This window comes from Lepisosteus oculatus, chromosome 11 (assembly GCF_040954835.1).
Source record: "Lepisosteus oculatus isolate fLepOcu1 chromosome 11, fLepOcu1.hap2, whole genome shotgun sequence".
NCBI classification, from domain to species: Eukaryota; Metazoa; Chordata; class Actinopteri; order Semionotiformes; family Lepisosteidae; genus Lepisosteus; species Lepisosteus oculatus.
In genome coordinates this window covers 36,366,197-36,389,858 of record NC_090706.1, presented here as the reverse complement: position 1 = coordinate 36,389,858, position 23,662 = coordinate 36,366,197, and the positions used below count along the sequence as shown (strand labels likewise).

General features: G+C 39.3%; 1 protein-coding gene across 3 annotated transcripts; it reads right to left on the bottom strand.

The window, feature by feature from the left end:
• Positions 1–3,270: 3,270 nt before the first annotated feature.
• dctn4 (dynactin 4) lies at positions 3,271–14,061 on the bottom strand. Of its 3 annotated transcripts, none has more exons than XM_006632050.3 (14): positions 13,890–14,061; positions 12,570–12,640; positions 11,576–11,754; positions 10,618–10,661; positions 10,347–10,454; positions 9,723–9,743; positions 8,793–8,866; positions 8,271–8,383; positions 7,847–7,956; positions 7,442–7,515; positions 7,280–7,334; positions 6,460–6,567; positions 5,909–6,006; positions 3,271–5,526 (listed from the first exon to the last, which is right to left on the bottom strand). In XM_006632050.3, exons 1-14 carry the CDS (start codon positions 14,022–14,024, stop codon positions 5,313–5,315), a joined length of 1,404 nt encoding a protein of 467 aa, XP_006632113.1. In that variant the 5' UTR covers positions 14,025–14,061; the 3' UTR covers positions 3,271–5,312. The 3 variants fall into 3 exon arrangements, with proteins under 3 accessions (XP_006632113.1, XP_015205403.1, XP_015205402.1); XM_015349917.2 differs by lacking the exon at positions 13,890–14,061 and adding an exon at positions 12,973–13,087; XM_015349916.2 differs by lacking the exon at positions 9,723–9,743.
• Between the last annotated feature and the right edge of the window lie 9,601 nt (positions 14,062–23,662).

Here is a 23,662-nt window from a genome sequence, read left to right as displayed (position 1 = left end):
ATTTATCACATCATATGTCTGCCAAGTAAATATCTGTCCTTCTGATCAAATAAAACAAAAGCTTAGAACTCTAAAATGAATTATTACCATGATAGGGATATTACGGAACACAAACAGGAACCCTTATGGGTTCAGCAAAAGAAAACAAATAGCTTTGCCCGTGACCTCTGATCTTTCCCAAACATCACACAGAAAACTTCTAACAGTGTTCAGAAAGGATCAGAATTATTGTGGAACATATAAAAAAACATATGCACTCTATCAAAAAAAAAAAGTCCTGAACCCTCTTAAAAGTGAAATGCAAAACTATCTTATAGCTCCTTAGAGACTGTACCTAGAGTCATTGTTATTCCAGAATTGTATAAGCTCTTCCAAAGAAAGTCCTCATCCACAAAGGCAATAGGTCAGCTTGGCCACCAATGAACTCTGCTTGCTGCTTTAAACCTGATAACTATGTTTTCTGACTTTCAAAGTACCTACAGTACACACAGTTTGCCACACCTGAAGTGCAATGAAGTAGAGCACATTTTTGCAGAACAGTGAAAAGAGCTCGTTGTGGTAATCTTGTGACAACACGCCTGTTGGGACAGTCCCACAGTGTAGGCTGAGTCACAGGAATGCAGAGGTAGAGTTGTGAGGTTATTTACCAGGTTTTGGATTGTTTCCCAGTCTGAACTGCAGTGACTTACATTGCTTGCGTTAGTCTGTGCATTGTCCAGTGAGCACAGACTTTTATTGGCAATCTGCTGGCAATTGCCAGCAGCCATTATCACCCTGCAACTCACAACTGGAAACCCACTGAAGCTCAGCAGCTGTGAGCCTGGCCAATACCCGGATCAGAGACTCCTGGGAAGGCGAAGGTAGCTGCTGGAAGAGGTGTTAGTGGAGCCAGCTGGGGGTGCTCACCCTGTGGTCTGTGTGAGTCCCAATGCCCCAGTATAGTGACAGGGACACTATACTGTAAAAAGGCAGCGTCCCTCGCATGGGACGTAAAACTGAGGTCCCGATTCTCTGTGGTCATTAAAAATCCCAGGGTGTTTCTCAAGAGTAGGGGTGTAACCCTGGCAGCATGGCCAAATTATTAATTGGCATTTACCAATGATGGCCTCCTAATAATCCCCATTTCTGAACTGGCTTCATTACTCTGTTCTCCTCCCCACTGAGAGCTGGTATGTGGTGAGTGTACTGGCGCACTATGGCTGCTGTCGCGTCATCCAGGTGGGGCTGCACATTGGTGGTGGTGGAGGGGAGTCCCCATTACCTGTAAAGCGCGTTGAGTGGAGTGTCCAGAAAAGCGCTATATAAGTGTAAGCAATTATTATTATTATAATTATCATCATCTTTGGCTTGAATGCACTTGACTGAAGAAGAACAGTCTAAGCATGGCTCAGAAACCTTCATGTGAAGAGGAGCTCTTGAGAGTAACAGAGGGGTAACAGTGAGAGTGGGTTCATCAAAATAAAAAGTAGACACTACAGGGATGTTACGTATTTTGCTGACAATTAGTAGTTATGATTTTTCCAAAACAACTCTTAGCTTCATTTGCACACAGATGATTCATTACTAGCTTTAAATACCAGCCCTTAAGCTTAAGAATCTTCTTCATTTACTTTGTTTGCAGAGACACTAGTACTTGACTGCAAGTCATACTTGTACTATGATTCATCATTTTTTTTATAGAAATGACATTCCACCACCACTATATTAATGATATTCCTAACAAATAGCTTTTAGAAAGTCAAATGGCTGGGTTTAAGCAAGAGTTGTATTAAATCAGACCTGATATTTCATCTTTTAGAGTAAAATGAAAACAGTTTACTTTGATTTATTGCACTCTTGAGCCAAACTATTTCCCACTGTATTGCTTTCTTAAGTCACATTTAACTACTAGGAAAATGATTTCAACCACCAACACTAATTATAACAAAGACTAAACACTTCCTTCTGCCAGCATAACAGCTTTTCAATACAAGAACAAAATATGAGCAGGGGGTGAATTGTTTGATTTAAGCCTTTTCCACATATAAAAACATGCTCTCTTAGGGACATTTCAGCTGCACTTTAGTATTCTGCTGTTTGTGAAAAAAGAATAATTGTAGAGAACAAAAAAAGTATGGCCTTGGATATGAAAAAACATAAAATGCCAGCAGGAAGACCTAGCATTAGCTACTATATGCCTTAGAACACTATTATTTCAATTTCTGTTATGTGACAACGTGCAATTACAAACTTCACTTTTAAGAGGCCTGTCAGCACTTCACATATTTCATTTTCCTTTAACTGACAGTGTATTTTAAGAAAAAAATATGTGGTAGCATTCCTTCTTCAACCGTTACCGTGTTGCAATTACAAACCAATACTTCTCCTATGCAAACAAATTTTCCGCAGGTAAAGCAAGCATTCCGCCAAATTTGGCTTGATAAATCAAGCAGGTAGGTTAATTGGCTTCTGGGAACATTGACCCTAGTTCTGAGTGTGTGTGTGTGTGCCTGTCTGTGTACATCTATGCCTTTGAGTGTCTAGCATGTCTGTGTCTGTGTGTCCATTGTATATCCCGATTTGAACCCTTTGCTCCCCTGGATAGGCTCTGGCTCCCCCTTAACCCTGAACTGGAAGAAGGGGTTAGAAAATGGATATATGGTTCCCTGGTGACCTTTAAAAAAAACACAGGTAACAGGAACATTTAAAACATTATGCATCATTACTGGCAAGAAATCTTTCCACAATTCCGGGAACTAAAGAATTATTTGAACAGAGGAAAAAAAAAAATATTTTAAGATATTAATTTGCATTAAGTTTTGAATATAAAGATCTAGGTGTGCATGTAGATTTAGTAAAACAGGCTAGAGATTGCCTGATGAGATCTGGAAACGTTAAGGCTTTAACAACTAAAACCCTCAGTTTGCCGGCTGTTCAAATTCCTTAAGTGGACAAAATAAAAATGACTTTACCCCCACTTACTGATTAAACCCATGTACTGCACTTCAGTAATATTTTCACAAAGACTAGCTGCACATTTTAATTGCAATACTGCACCACCTTATGGCTGAAAAGAAACTACTTTGCTAGAATGCAAAGCAGAGACTAATAACTATGAACTTTCTCTGTTCTGGGTTCTTTCAAGATGAGACTTGGATCAACTGGTTCGAAACCAAAGCAAGCTAGGTTGACTGAACAGCTCTCTATCTTTAATAAAATGACTTTTGAATGAAAATTATACAGCAACTGTATAAGAACATAACAGGAAAAAGACAATAAAACAAGACAGGATAGGTGCCTGTATTGTCAGTTTTATTGATGTTCCAACTTTTGTACTTTTAGCACTACAGAAAGGAATAACAATTTCCATGAATAAATGAAGAAAGCAGGAAGAATATTACCGTTTAAACAGAGTTCACATTTTTAACTAAGTAGACAGGTGACAGTACTTATCAAGCCTACTGTTGATCAGTTATGGATATTCTAAAACTTTAATGGAAACTACAAACCAAAAACAGTTTTTAAACAGCCATGCAAGTGTTTCATATTGATTGAGGTGGACAAAATTCCCATTGTCATCCAGGTGGGCAAGTTCAACAAACAGGTACAACTAGCTGAGCTTTCACATCTTCCTTTAACCCACAGTAGTCATAAAACAGTAAATGAAAAGTCTTTTAACTATGTAAAACAAGACCTCTCACCTGGTCAACAAGATTAAAATGTACTGGTAAGTGAGAATGTAAATGCCCTATTTATACACAGATTTCAGTTATACCGATGCTACCTATGAAAAGCAAGACATCAGTACTATTAAGCAGCTTTCTTAATAAATACAAGCAAAAACATAATAGAAAAGAGATGTGAAGAGAAAAATAAAGCAAGCACATGCAGACAGCTTATTTAACACTGCGTTGACTATATATGCGTGGCTATTCATGCTCTTAACAGTGTTTTGTTTATCACAAGCTGTAAACAACTGTGTTTTTGGTCACTTGAAACTGAGGAGCCAGGATGTGAAAGCTACAGCTTCCAGAGTTGTGTTTTTGCCAAATGACCTGCCATGGGCGTGTTGTCAATCACAACTGTCTGCAGGGAGAAGGATTTTATTCCCAATAAAAATAAATGTGAAAGGGAATACTTCACCTGCCCTGTGAATAAAGTGCTGCAAGAATCTATTTTAATAAGTTAGGACCAACAAGCATTTTTTTCAAATATTGAATTCCCCTAAAGGTCTTTTAAAGAGAACATTTTAAATATTGCCAAAAACACAGAAGCACAAAGTAAGTTCGTATACCTCTTCCTCACGTCAGAAAGTGCCGTAACAATCGCTCTAGTATTCAAAAATCAGTTAACGAAGATTGAAAATTGAAAGACCCATCACTAAAATACTCACCGCTGAGCTGGAGACCATCTCTTAAAAAACTGTAATACGATTATGCTGAAATTTGGTAAGCAAATGTTTCAAAGTAAAAGCATACTTGCTCTAGCCGTGTGTTACCACATCTTGGCCACTGTGAAAAAGTACCTACTCCAGAGAAGTGGTTTGATTCTTCAGAATCAACAAAACCACAAAGAGCCTGTGTTTACTGTATTTATACAAGATTAGTATGACTTTACGCCTAAACATTCTTTCAAGGGTTTTTTACCTAAAAAAAGAAAAATGTTTTGTAGGTTTTAGATGGTTTCATTAGTTGTAGTAAGTTTAATTTGCAAGTATAATCTTTTTAGGAATTTTCCTCATGAGCACAGATGTTCATGGTCACCTTAAGTGTTAACATTATTGCTAGCGACAATTAAAAAAGAATTTCAACAATTTATTTAGCTTAATAGTTGTCCATATTATACTAATGAATTACTTTGAATGCTTCCTACCTATTCTCTTTTAATGTTTCAGAGAGTTGCTTTTGCTTTTGAAAGTTGCCATTTGAAAGAAAATCTAAAAATGATCCAATAAGAAATGCACTAAACGCCTACATTAAAGCAAACTATTAAGACGTCCGTGAATTTAAAAGAATTGCAACCTAAATAGACGTGCACTAGTCAGCACCCAATGCCTCACCAAACCTGACAAAAAAAACATTCTCCGGGTGCCAGACAAGTCTTTTCAAACATGGGTCAACAGGTTATCAGTGCAAAGGCATGTGGACTGGTGTATAATGAATTGTTAACAGCTCTTTCTGACTGGATGTTGACAGCTTTACTTGTTAAGTGTCCGTTACGCTCTCGGACTGAGCACACTTGAGTCACAGCGCCTTCTGATGGGGGCACGGAGGGCTACAGCTAAGCCTGTAGCTCTCCCGCCGATCAGCGCTCACTGCACGACCCCCGCCGGCTCACTTCAGCAGCGGCCCCAGGCTCAGCTCCACGTGGTGGGTGAGCCAGATGGGCTCGGTCCCCTGCTCTGCGTCTTCGGTGGGGCGGATGGGGGCAGCCAGGTTGCGGAAGTCGTGCCGGATCTTGAACGACACCGTTACTTCCCCCTCCTCGCGCTGTGGCGTCACCTTGATGAAAAAGCCAATCTTGTTGGACTTCCTGAAGGCGACCACACTGTGGGGGGGTGGGGGATAACCAAAGACAACGGTGAGAGAGCACCCCGCTACTGCAACAGCATGATACACACTGGGGGTCTTGCAGATGTGTTCATCTCCTCAATCTGAGCTGCCCCAGCTTGTAATGATCAACTGCTGAACTTCTGGCCACTGCCTGAATAAAAGCTTTACGAAACTTTCAGAAAAATGATTCTTCTTTCCAAATGGCCTACTGAAAAATGCATCCTCTCTCCATACTGCTAACGTTATGTTAAAGGCAATTATTTAATCTGTTTATACAAAGGTGTGTAAAATACTAGTGCAAGCAAGTTATGTGGTACACAGTTTGCAGGGATGAAATACTGATAGGAATGTAATACTGGGAACATGTCTGCTCTTACTCTGGATCGTCCTGGAAGTCCTGAGGCTCTGCCAGTTCATCATACTCTGCCGCAGCATCCTTGCCAGCCAGAACCAGCTCCTTAGAAGGAACTACAACCTGCAGGACCGAAATATGGAGGGTGAAGATTGCTGAAAGAGGTCAGCACCAAGAGACACCAGCTATGAAAACTGTTTCAAATAACCTCTTAGGGTTTAGTAATCAAGACTACTGTGCTCTAATAAGAATCTTCTAAACATCCAGAAATTAAAAATGTATTAAAGTCAGTGATACGGATATTTTGACAACTATCTGTGAGAGTGTTTTTTATTTCTTTTGTCATTCAAGATACTACTACTGCAGCTTTTAACTTAAATATTACAAAAACTATATTTCTAATAGTGCTGATAGTCTGAAGACACTGAGTGGAAAATAACTTTTCATCATTTTCAATCACTTGACAGCTCTATTCACTTTCTGATCGTACTGGCCCTTTTTCCCCCCACATATATCTATTCTGTTCACATTTTAAAGGAGTTAGAAGGATTATGGCTGTACATTCGAGTCACATACCTTAGCTGTGCTGTTTAAATCATCCTGGTCTCCCTCCTCACACGGAAGCAGGGCGACATGTGTTACATTCTCTACAGGGTTCGTCAACGTCAGAAGCACCTGGCTTTCCTGTCCAAACATAATGAGTGGCTTAGATGTTGAGTACAATTTAATCTGAACTAGCATTTCTAACTGGCATGACTAGCAATTGGCCCTTTATCAATAAACCACCTACTTACTGATGAATTGGGTGATTACAGCCCATCTTGAGAGCAAACGGCTCAAAGACAGGACTGACAACAAAGGATCACCGCATGGGGCACCAGTCTATCACAGGCCACAGGCAGTGACCATTTAGAATAGCCAAATTCAGAAGTAGCCTCCATATGTTTTTAGGAAGAGAGAGTAAACTGAAGTACAACAAGAAAACTCTACAGAATTAAGAAAGAATGTGCAAATGCCACATAAGCAGACGCCTGGGGCCGGGATAAAATCCTGGATGTTTGGAGTTCTGAGAAAGCACCCAGTAACATTTTAGAACAAAATCTTTCTTTTGGGAGTCAAATTATTCTGCAACTGTTTTAATATACAAAAGAATACAAAAAGCAATGAAAAACAAAACAGGGGAAAAAAATGTACAAAAGAAAAAGTACTGTTTTCCAGTAAGAGTCTCCCCCTTTCCCTATCATCCCACAGGAAAAGATTTCTTTCAATGCATTCAATAAGCTTCAATTTACCCAATTTCAAATTTTGTGAATTAGCAGAAATACCTTTAGAAAACAGTAAAATAAACCCTAATATATTAAAGAGAATAATATACACAGTATAAAAATGCACTTGCCTTCATGTATCGCAGGTTTGGAATGGACATGATTCTCACCTCAGGGATGTAATTCCTTAGGGAAAGAAAGTGTTGTTGTTCATAAGCCAAGAATAACATAACTAATATTACTACATTTGGATAAAGACAAAGAACATTAATGTGAGCAAACAAAATACTTACAATGCCACCAGCTGGATTTTAAACTTTATTGAAGTGGGATTGAATTCTGGTTTGCTTAAATTGTGCTCACATTTCTGAAATACAAGCAGGGATACAATGACTTAGCCACCAACAGCTGAACGTGGACAATTTTGTCACATATTATTCTACTGCTTTGATGTCATAGTATTGCCTACAGAATTTGCTACAGAACAACTAAGCATGTATTATATATATATAAACACACACACAATTTTTTTTCCTGATCTGACTGTACACTAGTGCATAGTCAATAAAACCTTTGGATTTGTGCAATACAGGGAACGTGTCTCAGTAATGTGTTTTCTTCACTTTACAAGGCAAAGCACACTAAATTTTAAAAGCATATGACAAAGAATCAGACTGTCACAATGCCTAAATATTTACCCTGCAGCGCAGAGAGCGCTTGATCAGTAGGTGCTTGTGTCTTGGGTAAAGCTGAGAGGCTCCTGCAGGCTGGAAGTCAGGCTGCAGAAGACGCTGACGCAGCGTAGTCACTAGGGGAAAAAAGAGCACTTTAAAGTTTTAACTCGCAGGCTTTGCTTGTTCAAGAGTTTGAATTCTCGACAGTCAAAGTTTTACAAGAAGATAAATCAATACCAATGGTATTGATCAATATTGACTTTTCACAACAATTCCTTTCCAAACGAGATAGAGAGCCAAGAATCAAATACAGAATATTAGTTAAGAGACAGAAAGAAAGGTCTCTTGTAGTACCTGGTTCTTCTTCTCACTTAGGGGAAAGAATTCTAGGAATGTAAATGTGTCTGAAGCAACCATTCTGTCATCAACAACTGACTGATACTCTTACCTTCTGGCAGGTTGACAGGACGTGTGTAGCAGTCTTCAGGCAGGGGCTCTACTTCATCCAAGGCCTGAGCAGGTTCGATCTTTATCTCCTTTTGATCCTCACCTTCCTTCAAACTGCAAGCCGTGAAGACATTGCAGACTTTTGCTGATACCATAAGCAAACCAAGTTCCCTACTACTTACTCTGAAACTAAAAGACCCACAAGAAAGCTTCTATTCCCCTAGAGCTTATTAATCACAACAAATCAGCTCAGTTTAAAACTATATACAAACAAACACAGTGAATTCGGTCATCAAAATGTTAGAAAGCGGAAACTAGAAATAATGGAAATCTATGTACAGGGCAGTGTCCTGTAGCTCAAAATACAGTGGCACCACAGTGTAATGCTTCATTCATGACAAAGCAACTTAATGTGATATTATTACTACCCAAATGATAAAAGATGATAACACAGAAGCTGTTAGAAACAGCTGGGCATTTATTTCCAGAGAAAGAATTCAAACCCATGGCAGACTGTACTCACGAAAGTCCTGCAAGACTAGTAATAGGGGCTCCAGATCTCTGACGCTGAAGCCTTGTACCCAGGCCATATTTTTCCTTCAAAAAAATTACAGTATATTGGTTTTTTTTAATGAACCACAGCCAACAGTAATGCTGTACATTTGTTAGATTAAAAAAATACTGAATTCAAGTCTACTAATAAAACCAAACCCTGTGCCTAACAAATCATTAACTTGTAACTTCTTAGTTCACATAGCGGAAGTCCTATTCAATCAATAAAAAGCCACACTTTCCTTTGCCACCGGGAAATATTTCAACATACTGAAGAATCTAAAATGTGTTTGCTATTACAGACAAGGCTGAAAGACCCTGTGTTGAAGGAATTTAAATAAGCAAAAAAGACAACATAGTAAGAAAACACCCTTAACCAAGCTATGCCTAGTGTTTCTGTGTTTATTTTCCATCATGTGATGATCCTTTTAAAGCACCCACGGCCAATTTGGTTTTAGTCAAAAGACTAAAACACTGCTAATTATGCAACAAGGTCTGAAATGGTTTTAACAGTACAGTCGCTGAGTGTTTTATCTCATCATTCTCCCAAGCAAGGTTAGCCAGTGAGGCTGATCACCCATCTGAGAGCCCAGTTTACTTGAATTTTTGCCTTGTAATTCACCAATTGATTTAATATGGCTGTGTGTTTATTTTCCCGTTTTTAAAAGAACAGCAACAAAAAAGAGGTGTACATAATGTACCAAAATCACAACTATTATATTTAAAATAGTTGTTATGGATGAATCCCGGCAGACACAATTGCTAAATTGGCATCTACCTGTTTTTGCAAATCAACCAATTGCAGTTTTATGGAAAGTATATCTTTTTGAAATAAACACCAAACACACAGAACATTAGCTCTGCCTTATTTAAGGAATTTAGTTTGTGAAAAGGAACTCACCACCACATGAATAGTGTGTTGCTGGGGATAAAAACCAAAATAGCAGCGTGCATTAGCAAAGAAAAGAGAGACAATAAGGTGAAACAGAATTCATTCATCAAACTCTCGATTAGCAGGTGACGTGAGCTAAGTGAGCAACAGCCACAGAGCAGCACAGGCTCAAGAAACAAAGAGACCAGTAAAAAAAGAATGTCAGTGCTAATTGATCAGTAAAACAAGCAATTTCTATATGGTTTCAGGTCAAATTCTGAGAACGTCCAAGATTCTCAAGAAGCAAGTTCAAGACAAAAAAAAAAAACAGTGTGAAGACAAGCAGGCAGTGCACTGTCAGGGTTGCTGGAGTGTATCAAGAAAACAGCACATTGAGGTTACAAGACATCTGTAGTCAGGAAGTGTTGGCTTCCCTGTAAAACAGTACATGTTCTCCTGTTATTAACATGGTAGAAGTATTCCCTTATCTGCAATATGTCACAACTACTTCACCATCCATCCATTTTCTAACCAATTTGTCCAATTCAAGCTTAGGGGAGAGCAGATAGCCCCCCAGGTCTGGAACTGACTGTGTCACCATGCCACCCCAGGTGCTATACCTAAAACAACTTTCCTTCTGTGAAAACTGCTTACCGAAAAGGCCAGAGGCATGTAGGGGCGACGTCGGGCCAATTTCTTCCTGTCTCTCTCCACCTTCTCCCTCTGTGCCAGCTGCTGGTAATATTCTATCAGCTTGTTAATCTGCACAACACAAATGAACTCCCATGAAAGACGTTAACACAGTGTGCCTCCTCTGCGACATCAAAGTCAAAACTGACAGGCAGCCGACTGTCAAAAAACACACTGCCAACTTCCACTTCAACTTCCCATCTGAAATTATTCAGTCATTCTGCTTATTGCTTACCCGCTGGGTGTGGGGATTCTCAGGCTCTTGCCAGCCACCGCTGGCTGCAGAAAGGGAGAGAAAAGAGATTAGCTTATTTCTCCGCAGTTTGAACTGGCTGATTATGCAACAGCAGTCAAAGCTGAAGTGAAACACATTGCGCTCCTGTATGTAAAAGCTCTGAAAGACTATTCATGGAGCCTGGACCTAGATGTAGAAACTATCATGTTTTTATAGGCATTACAGCATGCTCTGCCAGCAACGATACCACCCTCACAACTGGCAGCCCACTGAAGTTAAGCAGGTGTGAGCCTGGCCAGTACGTGGATGGGAGACCTCCTAGGAAAAACTAAGGTTACTGTTGGAAGAGTTAAAAGTGGGGCCAGCAGGGGGCGCTCACCCTGCCTGCTGCCTGTGTGGGTCCTAATACCCCAGTATAGTGACAGGGACACTATACTGTAAAAAAGGTGGATGAGACGTAAAACTGTGGTCCTGACTCTCTGTGGTTATTAAAAGTTCCAGGGCATTTCCCGAAAAGAGTAGGAGTGTTACCCCCAGCGTATTGGCCAAATCTCCCATTGGCCTTTACCAATCATGGCCTCTATGAACTGGCTTCATCACTCCGCTCTCCTCCCCACTGGGAGCTGGTGTGTGGTGAGCGTTCTGGCGCACCCTGCTGGCCATCGCATCATCCAGGGAGAGCGCCAGAACGCTGCAATTTCCCTCACGGGATCAATAAAGTATCTATCTCCTGGGAAAGCTAAGGTAGCTGCTGGAAGAGCAGTGGGGCCAGCAGGGGGCGCTCACCTGCGTTCTGTGTGGGTACTAATACCCCAGTATAGGAATGGGGACACTACATTAGTGGTGGTGGAGGGGGTCCCCAATACCTGTAAAGAGCTTTGAGTGGGAGTGTCCAGAAAAGCGCTCTATAAGAAGGTGTGAGGAATTATCATCAGGGAACTCCTGCATCATCACACACCTACGGACTTGTCGGCCATCCCGACGTCCCGCGAGGTCCAGCGGCAGAACCCGCAGGCCAGGTAGTAGGCCTTCTTCAGGGCCGTCTTGGCGGGGTCATCAGGCAGCGGCGCCGGGATGTTGGTGGCCCGGGTGGACAGGGTGTGCATGCAGCACGGGCAGTCGAAGCAGTTGGCGCACCTGCGGGGGAGAGCCGGTCCGACGGTCAACACCCCGCTGGCGCTCTGCCCCCCCGCGGGGGGGCGACCGCCGTTTCGGGCCTCCGAGGGACGAAGCTGCTTCCAGCCGGGGTGGCGGCTGGTGGCATTAACACTGCCACCAAGACGTTGAGCCCTTGGCCAGCAGCCATATCACCCTGCAGCTCGCCACTGGCAGCCCCACTGAAGCTCAGCAGGTGTGAGCCTGGCCAGTACCTGGATGGGAGAGCTCCTGGGAAAGCTAAGGTTGCTGCTGGAAGAGGTGTGAAAGTGGCCAGCAGGGGGCGCCCATCTGTGGTCTGTGTGGGTACTAATACCCCAGTATAGGAACGGGACACTATCCTGTAAAAAGGCACGGTCCTTCGGATGAGACGTAATACCGAGGGCCTGACTCCCTGCGGTTATTAAAAATTCCAGGTTGTTTCTCGAAAAGAGTAGGAGTGTTACCCTGGTGTTCCGGCCAAGTGTCCCCCCTGTCATTTACCAATCACGGCCTCCTAATAATCCCCATCTATGCACTGGCTTCATCACCCCTTAGCTGGTGCGTGAGGGGCATACTGGTGCGCTATGGAGGCTCTTGCACCATCTAGGTGGATGGTGGTGGTGGTGGTGGTGGAAGGGAGTGCCCATTTCCTGTAAAGCAATTTGAGAGGAGTGTCCAGAAAGGCGCTATAGAAGTGTAAGGAATTATTATTAACACTGTGGACTGACGTGGAGATGGGCCTTTCTGTGTTGTTGTTTTTTTAAAAAAAAACAAAGACTGACGCGTCCTCGCTGACATGAAAGCTACTTTCTCACCTGTTCTTTTTCAGCTTGGCTTCAGCTGATGGCATGTTTTCCAAACAGCTGGGACAGTAATGGGAATCCACCTGGAAACGAAGGGTATAAGGGTTTATTTAGACCAATCTGATGCTATCGAGATTCCCTCATGCAGTCGTACATCAAGAAATATTAGGTGTGCAGACAAGCACAGCGCAAAGATGTTGGCAATATTACTCCAACGTGAGGTGCTCTGACAATATGATAAACACATCTATTTCACCTTCAGAAAGAAACGCGTTCGCACGTTTCGTTTATTTAAAAATCGTCTCTAGGGTCTATTTCGCATTTATCAGAACATTAAGCGCGACAACACACACGTACAACATAACATTATTATTATTACATTACATTATTGTATTCCAACTTCACAAATATATACCATTAAAATTCGCCATCCATTTTAAAGGTCAAATCAGTTTGCCCGACTTATGGTGATTGCGTGGCTGAATGAGCCAGCAGTTTTAACTTTGGGAAGCATCACGAACACCCTTATAATAATGACTGGTGTTATCCAGATGTAAAATATCTCAGCCACGTTGTACGTCTTCTAGTCACTGGTGTGAGATTTCGACGCTGACCGCATCATCCATTACTGGTCAACGTTACAATGAAGTCATTTCGCTAGGTAAATATGAAGATCAACCAAGATGGGAAACTACGGATTTCCATCTCCATACTTGAAAACAAATGCCACACATGATCATTTAAAACGAGAAAATGAGTTACAAAACAGATTACTAACAGTAGCTGTACACATACAGAGCTAGGGTGTGGTACATAAAACTACTAAAAAAACACTACGTTTTGGGAAACGCGAATATTTCAGAAAATGCTTTTGTAATGGAAAACTAATATCTCAATCTTCTGTTACAATCTGAGGTTATGGTTCGTATTATTTCAATATTTTCTTTGTTGGCGTCTGAAAACACATTCGGGAAGAAAATAACCATTTTGACAGGCGGTTGACTACACCAATAAGATTTGCGGAAGAGTTGACTGATTTTAGCTTCAACCAATGAAAACAGCCAGTTTGACCCAGATCCGACTGTGAGCCAATCGTAAACAATATCCACAACAGCATCCACACTGCTACTCCAGACAGCCAATTAAAAACCGGAATGCTTGACACAGGTTACAGCTGACCAATCACACTACAAAGTATGGCACACCGGCGCGTCCCACAGCTTGATTAAGGCGGGTGCAAGCTCAAACAGGCCCGCCCCATACCGACAGAAATGGCTGTCTTACATTGTTAATAATAACAGTTTACACCCCTTAGATATTAGTTTCAGTTACCTCATGAGAGACACACTCTAGGGAGCGCAACTCACTGCAGTACCGACAGAAATACAACTGTGACAGGGGTGCACGAATCTTCTTTTCGCCGCAGACGAGGTACAGCACACGATCCGGCTGCAGCAGAGTCGCCATCTCTAAAACGGTCCACCCAGCTCATTCGTCACATGATATGAGACGCTTCGGGATACAACAGGAGCTTCGTCATGTGACATAGTGTCATGGCGTCTTTTGGGTGTTTATGGGTAATGTAGTTCACACAATCGGGAGAGAATAGAAGGCATTCCTCACGGTCATCATATTTATCATGCGTATCATTTAATGTTACTCAGTCTGCACATACTAATACCATAAGTTACAGTATTTTAAAATCCAATGGTGCGTTAAAGTTAGCTCATCTATAAAGCGTAATTGTTCATTTTCAAAACGAGACAACAGAATATGACTTGAACCTCGGTGATTGACGCTTACGCACACTAAAACTTCCCCTCTGTGCAGCTGTGGAAACATCTGTTTCAAGACATCGTTTCAACCAATCAATCAGCATTTCCTTATGTACGAACAAGCGTCATCTTGTGGACTGTAGTAGTATCTTAGTCAGCACGTCAGGAGAAAGAAACGCACGAAACTAATTTCCACTAGGCAGCAACTACGATATCCTTTTATTCCAAAAAGTAATTATTATATCGAGAAAAATGTACAGCGTTTAACCACAGTAGGGCTGTCCGATGCGCTAGGAAGTTCCCGATACTTTTTTAAAGACATTCCTTGAAGATCTGGGTCTCTGGTGTGTCAAGGTCAGAGTGAACAGCTTTCTTGATAAGGTGAGGATTTTATTAACACTTTCAAATTTTAAAAAGATAAAGGGGTGGAAATATCACTCAGCACCCTTTTTACGTTTTACTGTTGTTTTGTGTTGTTCGAGCCTTGCCGTAGTTTGGGCTTTTTTAGTCTAATACCACATTTTAAAATGTTAGTGTTGCCTTTAGTGCGTACATTTTGATAAATGTGTGGAATTACTTGATCATCGTTGAACTATTGTAATTCGTGTTGATCTCATCGTCTTTACGCGTCCAGTAATTTACGTGTATATCACAATAGTCCGCCTATGAGACTTTTTATACGAATTACACGATTATTAGATTAAAAATATGACCCATTTATCAAAAGATCTGAATTATTTTTCTTAAAAATAGACACAATACGAATCTCAGATATAAAAGGGCAATAAAATAGATATAAAGGGATTTTTCAAAGTAAAAAACAGTTTTCTGCAAATTTCATTGTGCTTCTGATATAATTTTTGTTCTCATCAATATATCAATATATTTCAATGCCATAAAAATGCAAAATGTCCATATTTTAATTTTTCTAGGAGCTAGGTTCTCAGACCTTTAATTGAAAAACATGGACACTGTCTGGGAACCTTTAAAATGTAGTATGAATTAAACATGCCTGATGTGGCTGCATTCAGGTGGATGCTGCACATTGGTGGTGGTGGAGGGGAGTCCCTATTACCTGTAAAGCGCCTTGAATGGAGTGTCCAGAAAAGCGCTATATAAGTGTAAGCAATTATTATTATTATTATTATTATTATTATTATTATTATTATTATTATTATTATTCCAAAAGAGCAATACATTTGTGACCCAGTGAAGTGTGCTTGAGTACATTTGAGTACTTTGTCTCCACATGTACTGTATGTACTTCCTATCACAGAAAGTACTTTCCATCACAGATAACAAATAAAATCACTGACCCAACATTACACAAAAGATCTGTTTGCCAAACAAAGGTATCTGCTGAGAGTTAAACAGTATGTGTGTATTTTAGCCTCTACACCTCTTCTAGTTGTGAAATAAGCCCCACCCCTCGTCACCACCCTGTGTTGCAATAAGGTTCTATCTCTGAGGATACAAAAGTTACCCAATTTGAAGAGGTATCGGTACAAAGTTTAAAAGTCTGATTACAAATCTGTGCTCAAACTGACATCAGCAGACTGACGTCATAGGTGTCTAAAATCTCATTCCCGAGCTAGGACTGATGTACAGTAACACCAAGATCGATGGGAAGAGTTAATCATTCACTGCCTTAATAGTTCGTCTTTAGTTGGATGTGGAGGTCTAGGGAGAGCTACAAGTTATGTACTTCAGCTCTGAAACATATTTCCATTTTTTTTTGCAAGGTGAATTATTTTTGGGTTTTATGTTACTGCCAATTATTTGTTTGAAGTAGCTCCAAGTGATCTGTTTCAAAGAATAACTTGCTCCTGTCTTCCAGTTAGTAGTCTAGAACCCTAACGTTGCTCCACACTCCCATCCAGATGATTGTGATAGTGAAGATGAGTTTCACTAATAATGTTTTACATTAATGATCCCATTACAAATCTGTCTTATTCTTTTTGATTTTATTTTTAAAGGGCTGGAAGCCAGTGTCCGTCAATATCATGGAAAGCCCAGTGATGGAAAACCCAGTGCAACCACAACACATTCTGGACCTCTGGGCCATTGTCCTGGTCATTCTGGCCACGATTGTGGTTATGACCTCCCTGTTACTGTGTCCGGCGGTGTCCGTTATAATCTACAGGATTCGGACTAACCCAAGCAGAAATGAGATTGAATGACTCCGGCATGAATGAACAGTCCTTCTTCTGCAGAACAACGCCAAAAAGTTCCACATGCTGTTTGTTCACAGAACATGTGAGTCTGACGCAAGCATGCAAGAGCCTTGAAAGGGATCTTCCAGACTGCTGCAAGAATTTTGCACACCATATAAGAGGATCGTAGTCATTCGAAAAAAGGCATCCTTTCTTCCTGCAATAAGATAGGACGTACACACTGGTGGTTTACCTCTAGGTTTTGTTTCTACTCACAACTACATGATTAATCCTACATGATTGCTTCAGGAAGATGAACTTAAGTGCCTGCTAATAAGATTTTGTCTGGTGAATGCTAAGACCTCACTGCTTCAATTGAACTGTGCTGGGATACACAGTTTATTCTAAAGGGGTTCTCGAGTCAAGGGACAGTGCAAGGTATGAAGAAGAAGTTGTTTTTGGCATATGAATGGGATACATTTCCATCCCAAACCAAAGAACACTTTGTTTCTGTCCGAACTGAGAGAGATGGTTATGTTATGCTATTTTTGTAAAGTTACGGTACAAACAGTATTACAAATGCTTATAAAGCAGACCATTTGCTATCAAAAAGCAGTCTTTACAGTAAAGTTACAGTACAAACAGCATTAAAAATGCTTATAATGCAGGACATTTGCTTTTAAACTGCAGTCTTTACGGTCTTTTATATTTTATTATTAGATGTACAGGCGATGGAGGAAATTATATGAAACTGACAATATAAACTATTAAATATGATCGATTCTATGGAATATTTCACAAAAAGAAGAGTAAACAAGAACAAAAAATGTTTGCCAGTGCACTGTATTCCAGCCAGCTGCGGGAAGCAAGGTACTATAAAGGGTACTGAAGTGAGCAATTAATTGCCAAGATGGCTTCATGCTGTTTACATAAGAAACGTGTTTTTCCCCACTATCTCTGTTGTTTTGCCAGTTTTCTGTTCTGTGGGCAAGTGCACAATACCCTTGTCCTCTTAATTCACAATCTGCCAGTCAGTTGTGCACAAGGTCAAAGATATCTAATAAATGCAACTTTTGGATTGATTTGTTGGTGAGCTGTCAGGCTTCGAATTGAACAGAATAAAACTGGTAACCAAAAAAAAAACTATTATTAAATGAAATGTCACTTGTACTAAACGGCAGTCTTAGTTTCTACCCCTACTACAGTTTCAGTCACTGTAAGAAAAGCAAAACCTTACAGTGCACAATCAAATGTGTAACTCTTGTGCTTTTAACTTGTGTAGTTACACATATGCTTGTTCCTGCTTTTGGCATCTTCGAAAACACAGTGCTGTGTGACAAGGTCTTTTTCCTCCAGAGTCTCTCACAGGAAGCCTCTGCACTCTGTTTATACCATACATACAGTACTGCTGATAAGCTCTGTAAACAGGAAGCAAGTGTTTACAGTATCTTACACAGTACAATAAACATCTTCCTCAAACCCTGTCTCTGTCAATCACAGATACTTTTGATATGATAATAATGGTATTTTGCCTCTTTATAAATGCATACTCACTAGATGCAGTTTTTAATGTACCATACAGTTGTGTCAAAGATAAAACACATACTGAAAAACACAACTTTAACATGAAGGGTAAAAGACACCTCATTAGAGAGTAAAGAGCATAACACCTTTTCTGAAGATTGTCTTACCCATTATTGTAATAGCAGGAATGGAGAATAAGGGGATTAAGTATTGACCTACTGTAGGTATAGTTAGGAAATGATACAGCTCTTTGCAGTTTTGACTTCTCCCCAAACAGCCTGCAGTAAATCCTGATTGCACAATATGATGACACAAATTTACTTGTCTGCCTCAAGGGTTCATGTCAGGTGCTTTCATTTCAGGACTTCATGCTGGTGTCCCGCTACAATAAATAAATATCAGCCTACCCTTTCTCAACAAGCTGTAGTCATTAATTAGTCAATTTTCTGTATTATCGATTAAATTGGGCTCTTTGTTGTCAAAATAAATGGACAAGGACAGATAGCTGATAGATAAATGTATTTGCATAAATTCACCATGCTGCAGCTTGTTATAGCATGTCATTCAAATGCAAGATTGTGCAAGGAACGTGTGATACATTCATTCTTTTATTCTGTTTTGTGTATATGTGTAAGCACTGTGAATGAAAATCCAGAACAAAAGAAAGTGTTAAAAGAATGGTTTATCTGATTCAAAAGTAGGATGCAATATACTGTATTCTTCCTAAACAGGATTTTTTTTTTCTCTTTTTTCTTACTTTCAGTCTTCCATTGTACAGGCTGGGAAACACTCTCTGTGGAAAGTAGATCAGCTTACGAATTGCAGCTTAAAACATTTTTTTTTAATTAAACTTAACTGTGTGTTAAATCCTTCATTTGTCTGGTTACAGACTCCAGGTAAATAACATGGAAGTGTATTCAATCCAATAAAATAAAAATTAAAATGCATTAATAATAACTGTCAGCTCACAACATATCTGGGGGGCGTCACACACATTTGCTTGATTTGATTACAGCTGAGCTTAATTACTTAATCGAAACTTCAATTGAACTAACAGTTGCTTGATCAGACTTTTCTCCGTTTAGATTTTTATTATTTTATTTCCAAAATGCTGTAGTTAAAAGACAACCTCAAACATGTTTAAGAGCTAAAAATCAAACAGTTCAAATTAATCCTGTTATTAAGTCAATTAAGGGTTCAATTGTGTAACGGAGTGCTTGGTTGAAACAAGACCAGCAGGCGTGTTTTGCTCCTGGAAAAGAACAAGGAAATCCTGCATTAGGTTTTAACTCAAATAATGCTCATATCAGTTCTTATAGTGAACAGAGAGGGGTTTTATTTCCGGATCCTGGATATGGACACTAAGAATGTACAGCTCTGAAAAACAGATTACACAGTTCCAGACAAGTTGAGGCAAGGTTGGCCTTCGTACGAAAACCTGTAGTGTCGGCGCTAGACCTGAATTATTGCCTGATCTTTTTTTTGTCATGGAAATTCCTGCTGTAGCATTAAAAGTCAACGGTTTACTATTTTTGGACAGTGGTGTTAAAACCTGAGGTCTTGACTCGCCTACATTCCACACGATACTCAGATTTAGCCACTTTGTGATAAGAATGAAAACAGACGAGGAAAGATAGAACTCAGAAGAAAAACAAAACAGAGCAAAAACTGCAATAAAACCACATGGTTTATAGATTCCAAAGTATTCTCAACAATAGTAATTGTACTGTATCCCTCCATTGATTACCAAACAGTTTCCTATTACAGGTAAGGGGTGTGACAACTTTGAACCTGTGGTGGAAGTACAGGGCACAAGGCGCACAGATACAGGAACCATTTAGAAAAGACCTACCCATTAACCTAGCCAATTTGGGAAGAAAACAATTCTTGTAAATGTGCCTTTTTATTTCACAGCTTTGCTCTGTCATTTGGTCAAGCAGTGCAAAACCTACAAGTCTATTGTTTTAAAGAAACTGCAGATTTTTTAGCATCTCAATGCCAGTCAACAGAAGATGACATTTGAAGAACAACACTGCTACATAACCCTGGGCCTGAAACTTCGAAGAGCAAAAGCTGCCCCCAAAACTGTCATATATTGATGAAACTGTACTGTACTTACTATGGTTCCATATTGGAAAAAAAGCAACCTGCTGGTTAAGATGATCTAACATTTTCAAATACTGTAAATGTATAAATAAGGTGCTTGAGGTTTCAGCAATTTGATTCTCATCATGAATATACAACATCATGAAAGATATAGTATACAGTATATGTATCAGTAAGAATAAAAGGCTGTAGTCTAACATCTGGGAGAATTACTCCCTTCAAGAACTACAGTTCAACTTTAAAATTGAGTTTCTCTCTTTTGTTTTCAAGTATACTTTCTGTTTAAAAAACAAATAAACCAGTGAAGGATAAATCAGATTAACTATCGTAATCCTAATAACTTTAGTAACTAAACTTGACAAAAAAGGATTGTATAATACTAGAATTAAAGTAGTAATTTTTTAAAATGTGCTGCTTCTAATTTGAGTTCAAGCTTAATGTAGTGTAGCTTATATAGTGATGTACTATATAAAAATGAAAAAAAAAATACTTAAAAGATCAGCCAAACGTATTGCATTCACAGCAAAACCACTGTACTTCATGCTTTGTTTAAATGACGTCAATAGCTATCTCACAATCATCTTCTTTTATCTGCTTTCTAGAATAGTCTAGCTGTCTCTGGCTTGGTTTTGCTCTTCATTTTCACTTTGAATCATGAGAGAAACCATTTATGACACAGGGGTTTTGTAAGCTGACACATTTTAGACATTCTCAAAATCATGAATGTCTTTAACCGTCCTTCTCCACTGTAATTCTACTATGTAAAAAAAAAAGTTGCTTTTGATAACTTAATGGATTTTCAGGTTTCCATAAGCATAATGCTTAAATGATCTCTCTTGATAGAAATAATTGGATCTTTCCTGCAAAAAACAGTAGTGTAGCTCAGAGGTTTCAGCTGATATCTTTGCATCTAACTTCTACTCAGTGAACGCAGATGGGAATAATTATGTAAATCCTTCCAGGACCAGTTCAATCCTGTTAATGTTTTTTGCAAGTAAAATTAAAAGGTTTAAATATTTGCCCCATATCAGAGAGATTTGCTTGCCAATTCAAATAAAAGTGAACCGACACGACTGGTGTTGCCAGAGGTACTTGGCAATGCGCTTTTCCTCTAAAGACCACTCATATCATTCCTTCATAGGCAAAAATTAACAACAACCTTGCTGCAATTGATGGATGGGTTTCAAAAGTTTAACAAGATAAAAGTTCTTAATTTGTTGACAAATACTGATCTGTTGATATTTCGTTTGCAAATGGAGAATGCACTTTCTAAATGCCCAAATATTTAAAACAATACTGGTGACAAAAGTGTCACTGAAATTTAAAGTGACATCATTATTGGCAATTTCAGAGCATTTAAGACAGTAAGCCTTTAGTGCCACTGAGACAGTAAAGTCTTGTTTTGAAGTTTTAGAAAACGAAGCTCTCGTGTGAACTGAGCAGTTCAACAGGGTAGAAAGTTAGCTTGCTTTCTACAGTACTTTCTGTCTCAGCTTTGAGTTTAAGAGCCTTTGAATTTCTTATGAACTCAGTACCTAAAGTATGCAGGATGCACATAAGAGCAGGTTTGCTTGGATTGTCTGCAGACAAGATCATTTACACAAAGCTACACTTTTTACTGATTGTTCAAAATTAACTTCAGTTATTGGTGGTTAATCAGAATGCTGTTGAAATTCTTTTTAAACTGACATCAAGAGGCTAACAGTTAATGGCAAAGTTGAACAATACTTTCTTGAACTATATAATGGTATCCTAAGAACACCTTTTAATGTGTTGAACATTAATTTGTTGATCAGCTTGTTTTTTAAAAGGAAGAACGAGATGCAAACACTCCTTGAACCAGAAGGTGGTGCTTCAGCCAAAGTCATCACACCTTGTACAGATCTCAAGACATCAATATCGTGGGACACCGTTAGCCTTCTTAAAACTCAGAAAGCTTCCTAAACAAATTACATCGCCTTCCAACGTCTGTCAAACCCTAACCCTAGCTATCCAGTACCTGAAACCATCCATGTCTTCTTAAGTGAGAGGTACACCAGCAAGCACTATGGTAACACTGCAAACAAGTGTTTCTTTCCGGTGTCAGAGTACAAAATCAGCAGAAGCACACGGCTGGGAAACAACGGGTTTCAAACATCCAGCGGCAGACATCACCGCAAATTGGAAACTAAAGAGCGCGGAAGCTTCTATATGATCGTCCACAGGCAACGCCAGCATCGCCCATTTAGTTATCATCGTTATACTGTAACTGAAGTTTAACACGAGTAGGTCAAAATTTTGACAGTGGGCTAAATAAGATTTATTTTTAAAATTTGGGTGTTTAGTCTTGGTTTCAGTCATTTCAAAAATATGTTTGTCCACAAAAAAAAATACAATACTGTATTCTAGGAAAATAGCCCAGTGATACTAGCTTTATTCAGATTATTTGCAGTGTCAAAAGTTAATATCCATATATGTATATATACAGTTTAATATAAACTACAGTAAGTACTTCACAATAGCTGTCTAGTGGCAAAAATACATTATGAATGTAGTGACAGACTTGTGACTTCTGGGAATAAGATGTCAGAAAACACTAGCTCTATCAGTTGGATCACACCGTGAGATATATTTAGAAGGCGTTTCATGGCTAATTTGCCAGCAAAATTTAGTGAAGTGTCAGCACAAAGATACTGAACTATATTGTCTTTGAGGTCACGGCTAGATAAGAAAGTACCAATAACATCCCTACAGTAGGTATTTGTTTTAGACTTTCTTCATGAGCAAGTCTGATAAAACAAAGCCCATAGTGTAATCTGTAAAAGAAACTTAAGAGCTCCAATGAAGACTTTTTGGTCTCAGAGAACTGAGTTCTGACGTGTCACTATTGTATAAGAAATTCCAAACAGTCTATGAAAACTTTACAGTATCTCAAGAAATCTCTCAGTTTCTCAGTTTCAAAGCACACAAAAGGTCAGGGCACAGCAAAATTACCTTCCTGCTACGGTATATTTCCAGTTATTCTCACCTCATACTGTTATTTCTCCCTGCACAAGCAGAGAGCCTGATAAAAAAAGCTAAACAATTTTAAAAATAGTAGTAATAGTGTAACTAAATTAATGACTAAATTGTGTTTAGCATGTAGGATTATGGGTCAAAAGGTTTTTATTCTAAAGAAGCTGATACAGGGATCATCCTTGTTTAGTTTAGAAGAATTTATGGTAGGGAAACAGGGTAGTTTGACTTAATTGCTTTTCAGCTTATCATGATTGAAAAGAAAATAACATTTTATTTATGTAAGTGTTTATGAAGTCCTTTTATTTTGTTTAAATTTAATAGTGCTAAAATTAGATTAGCAAATATAAGCATACAAAGAGACCCGTACCATCACAGAAAAAGGTGATTTTTAACACCATCTGAAGAAAAACATCTGGCTTCAATCCCTTTCAGCCAGACAATATGCTCTCTCTGTGATCTTCCCACTAAGAAGATTATACACTGAAATATAATTTCTGTCATCTTAAAGATGATGTGTAATCTTCAGTGACAAGGACACAGCTTTTTCACA

Excerpts from the sequence above, each read along its gene's own strand:
- dctn4 (XM_006632050.3), bottom strand. The coding sequence starts at position 14,024 with ATGGCGACTCTGCTGCAGCCGGATCGTGTGCTGTACCTCGTCTGCGGC. Across the intron at positions 7,516-7,846 it reads AGCGCTCTCTGCGCTGCAGG|AAATGTGAGCACAATTTAAG; the intron begins GTAAATATTTAG and ends CTTGTATTTCAG. Across the intron at positions 5,527-5,908 it reads GACTTCCAGGACGATCCAGA|TGTGGTCGCCTTCAGGAAGT; the intron begins GTAAGAGCAGAC and ends ACCCCCCCACAG.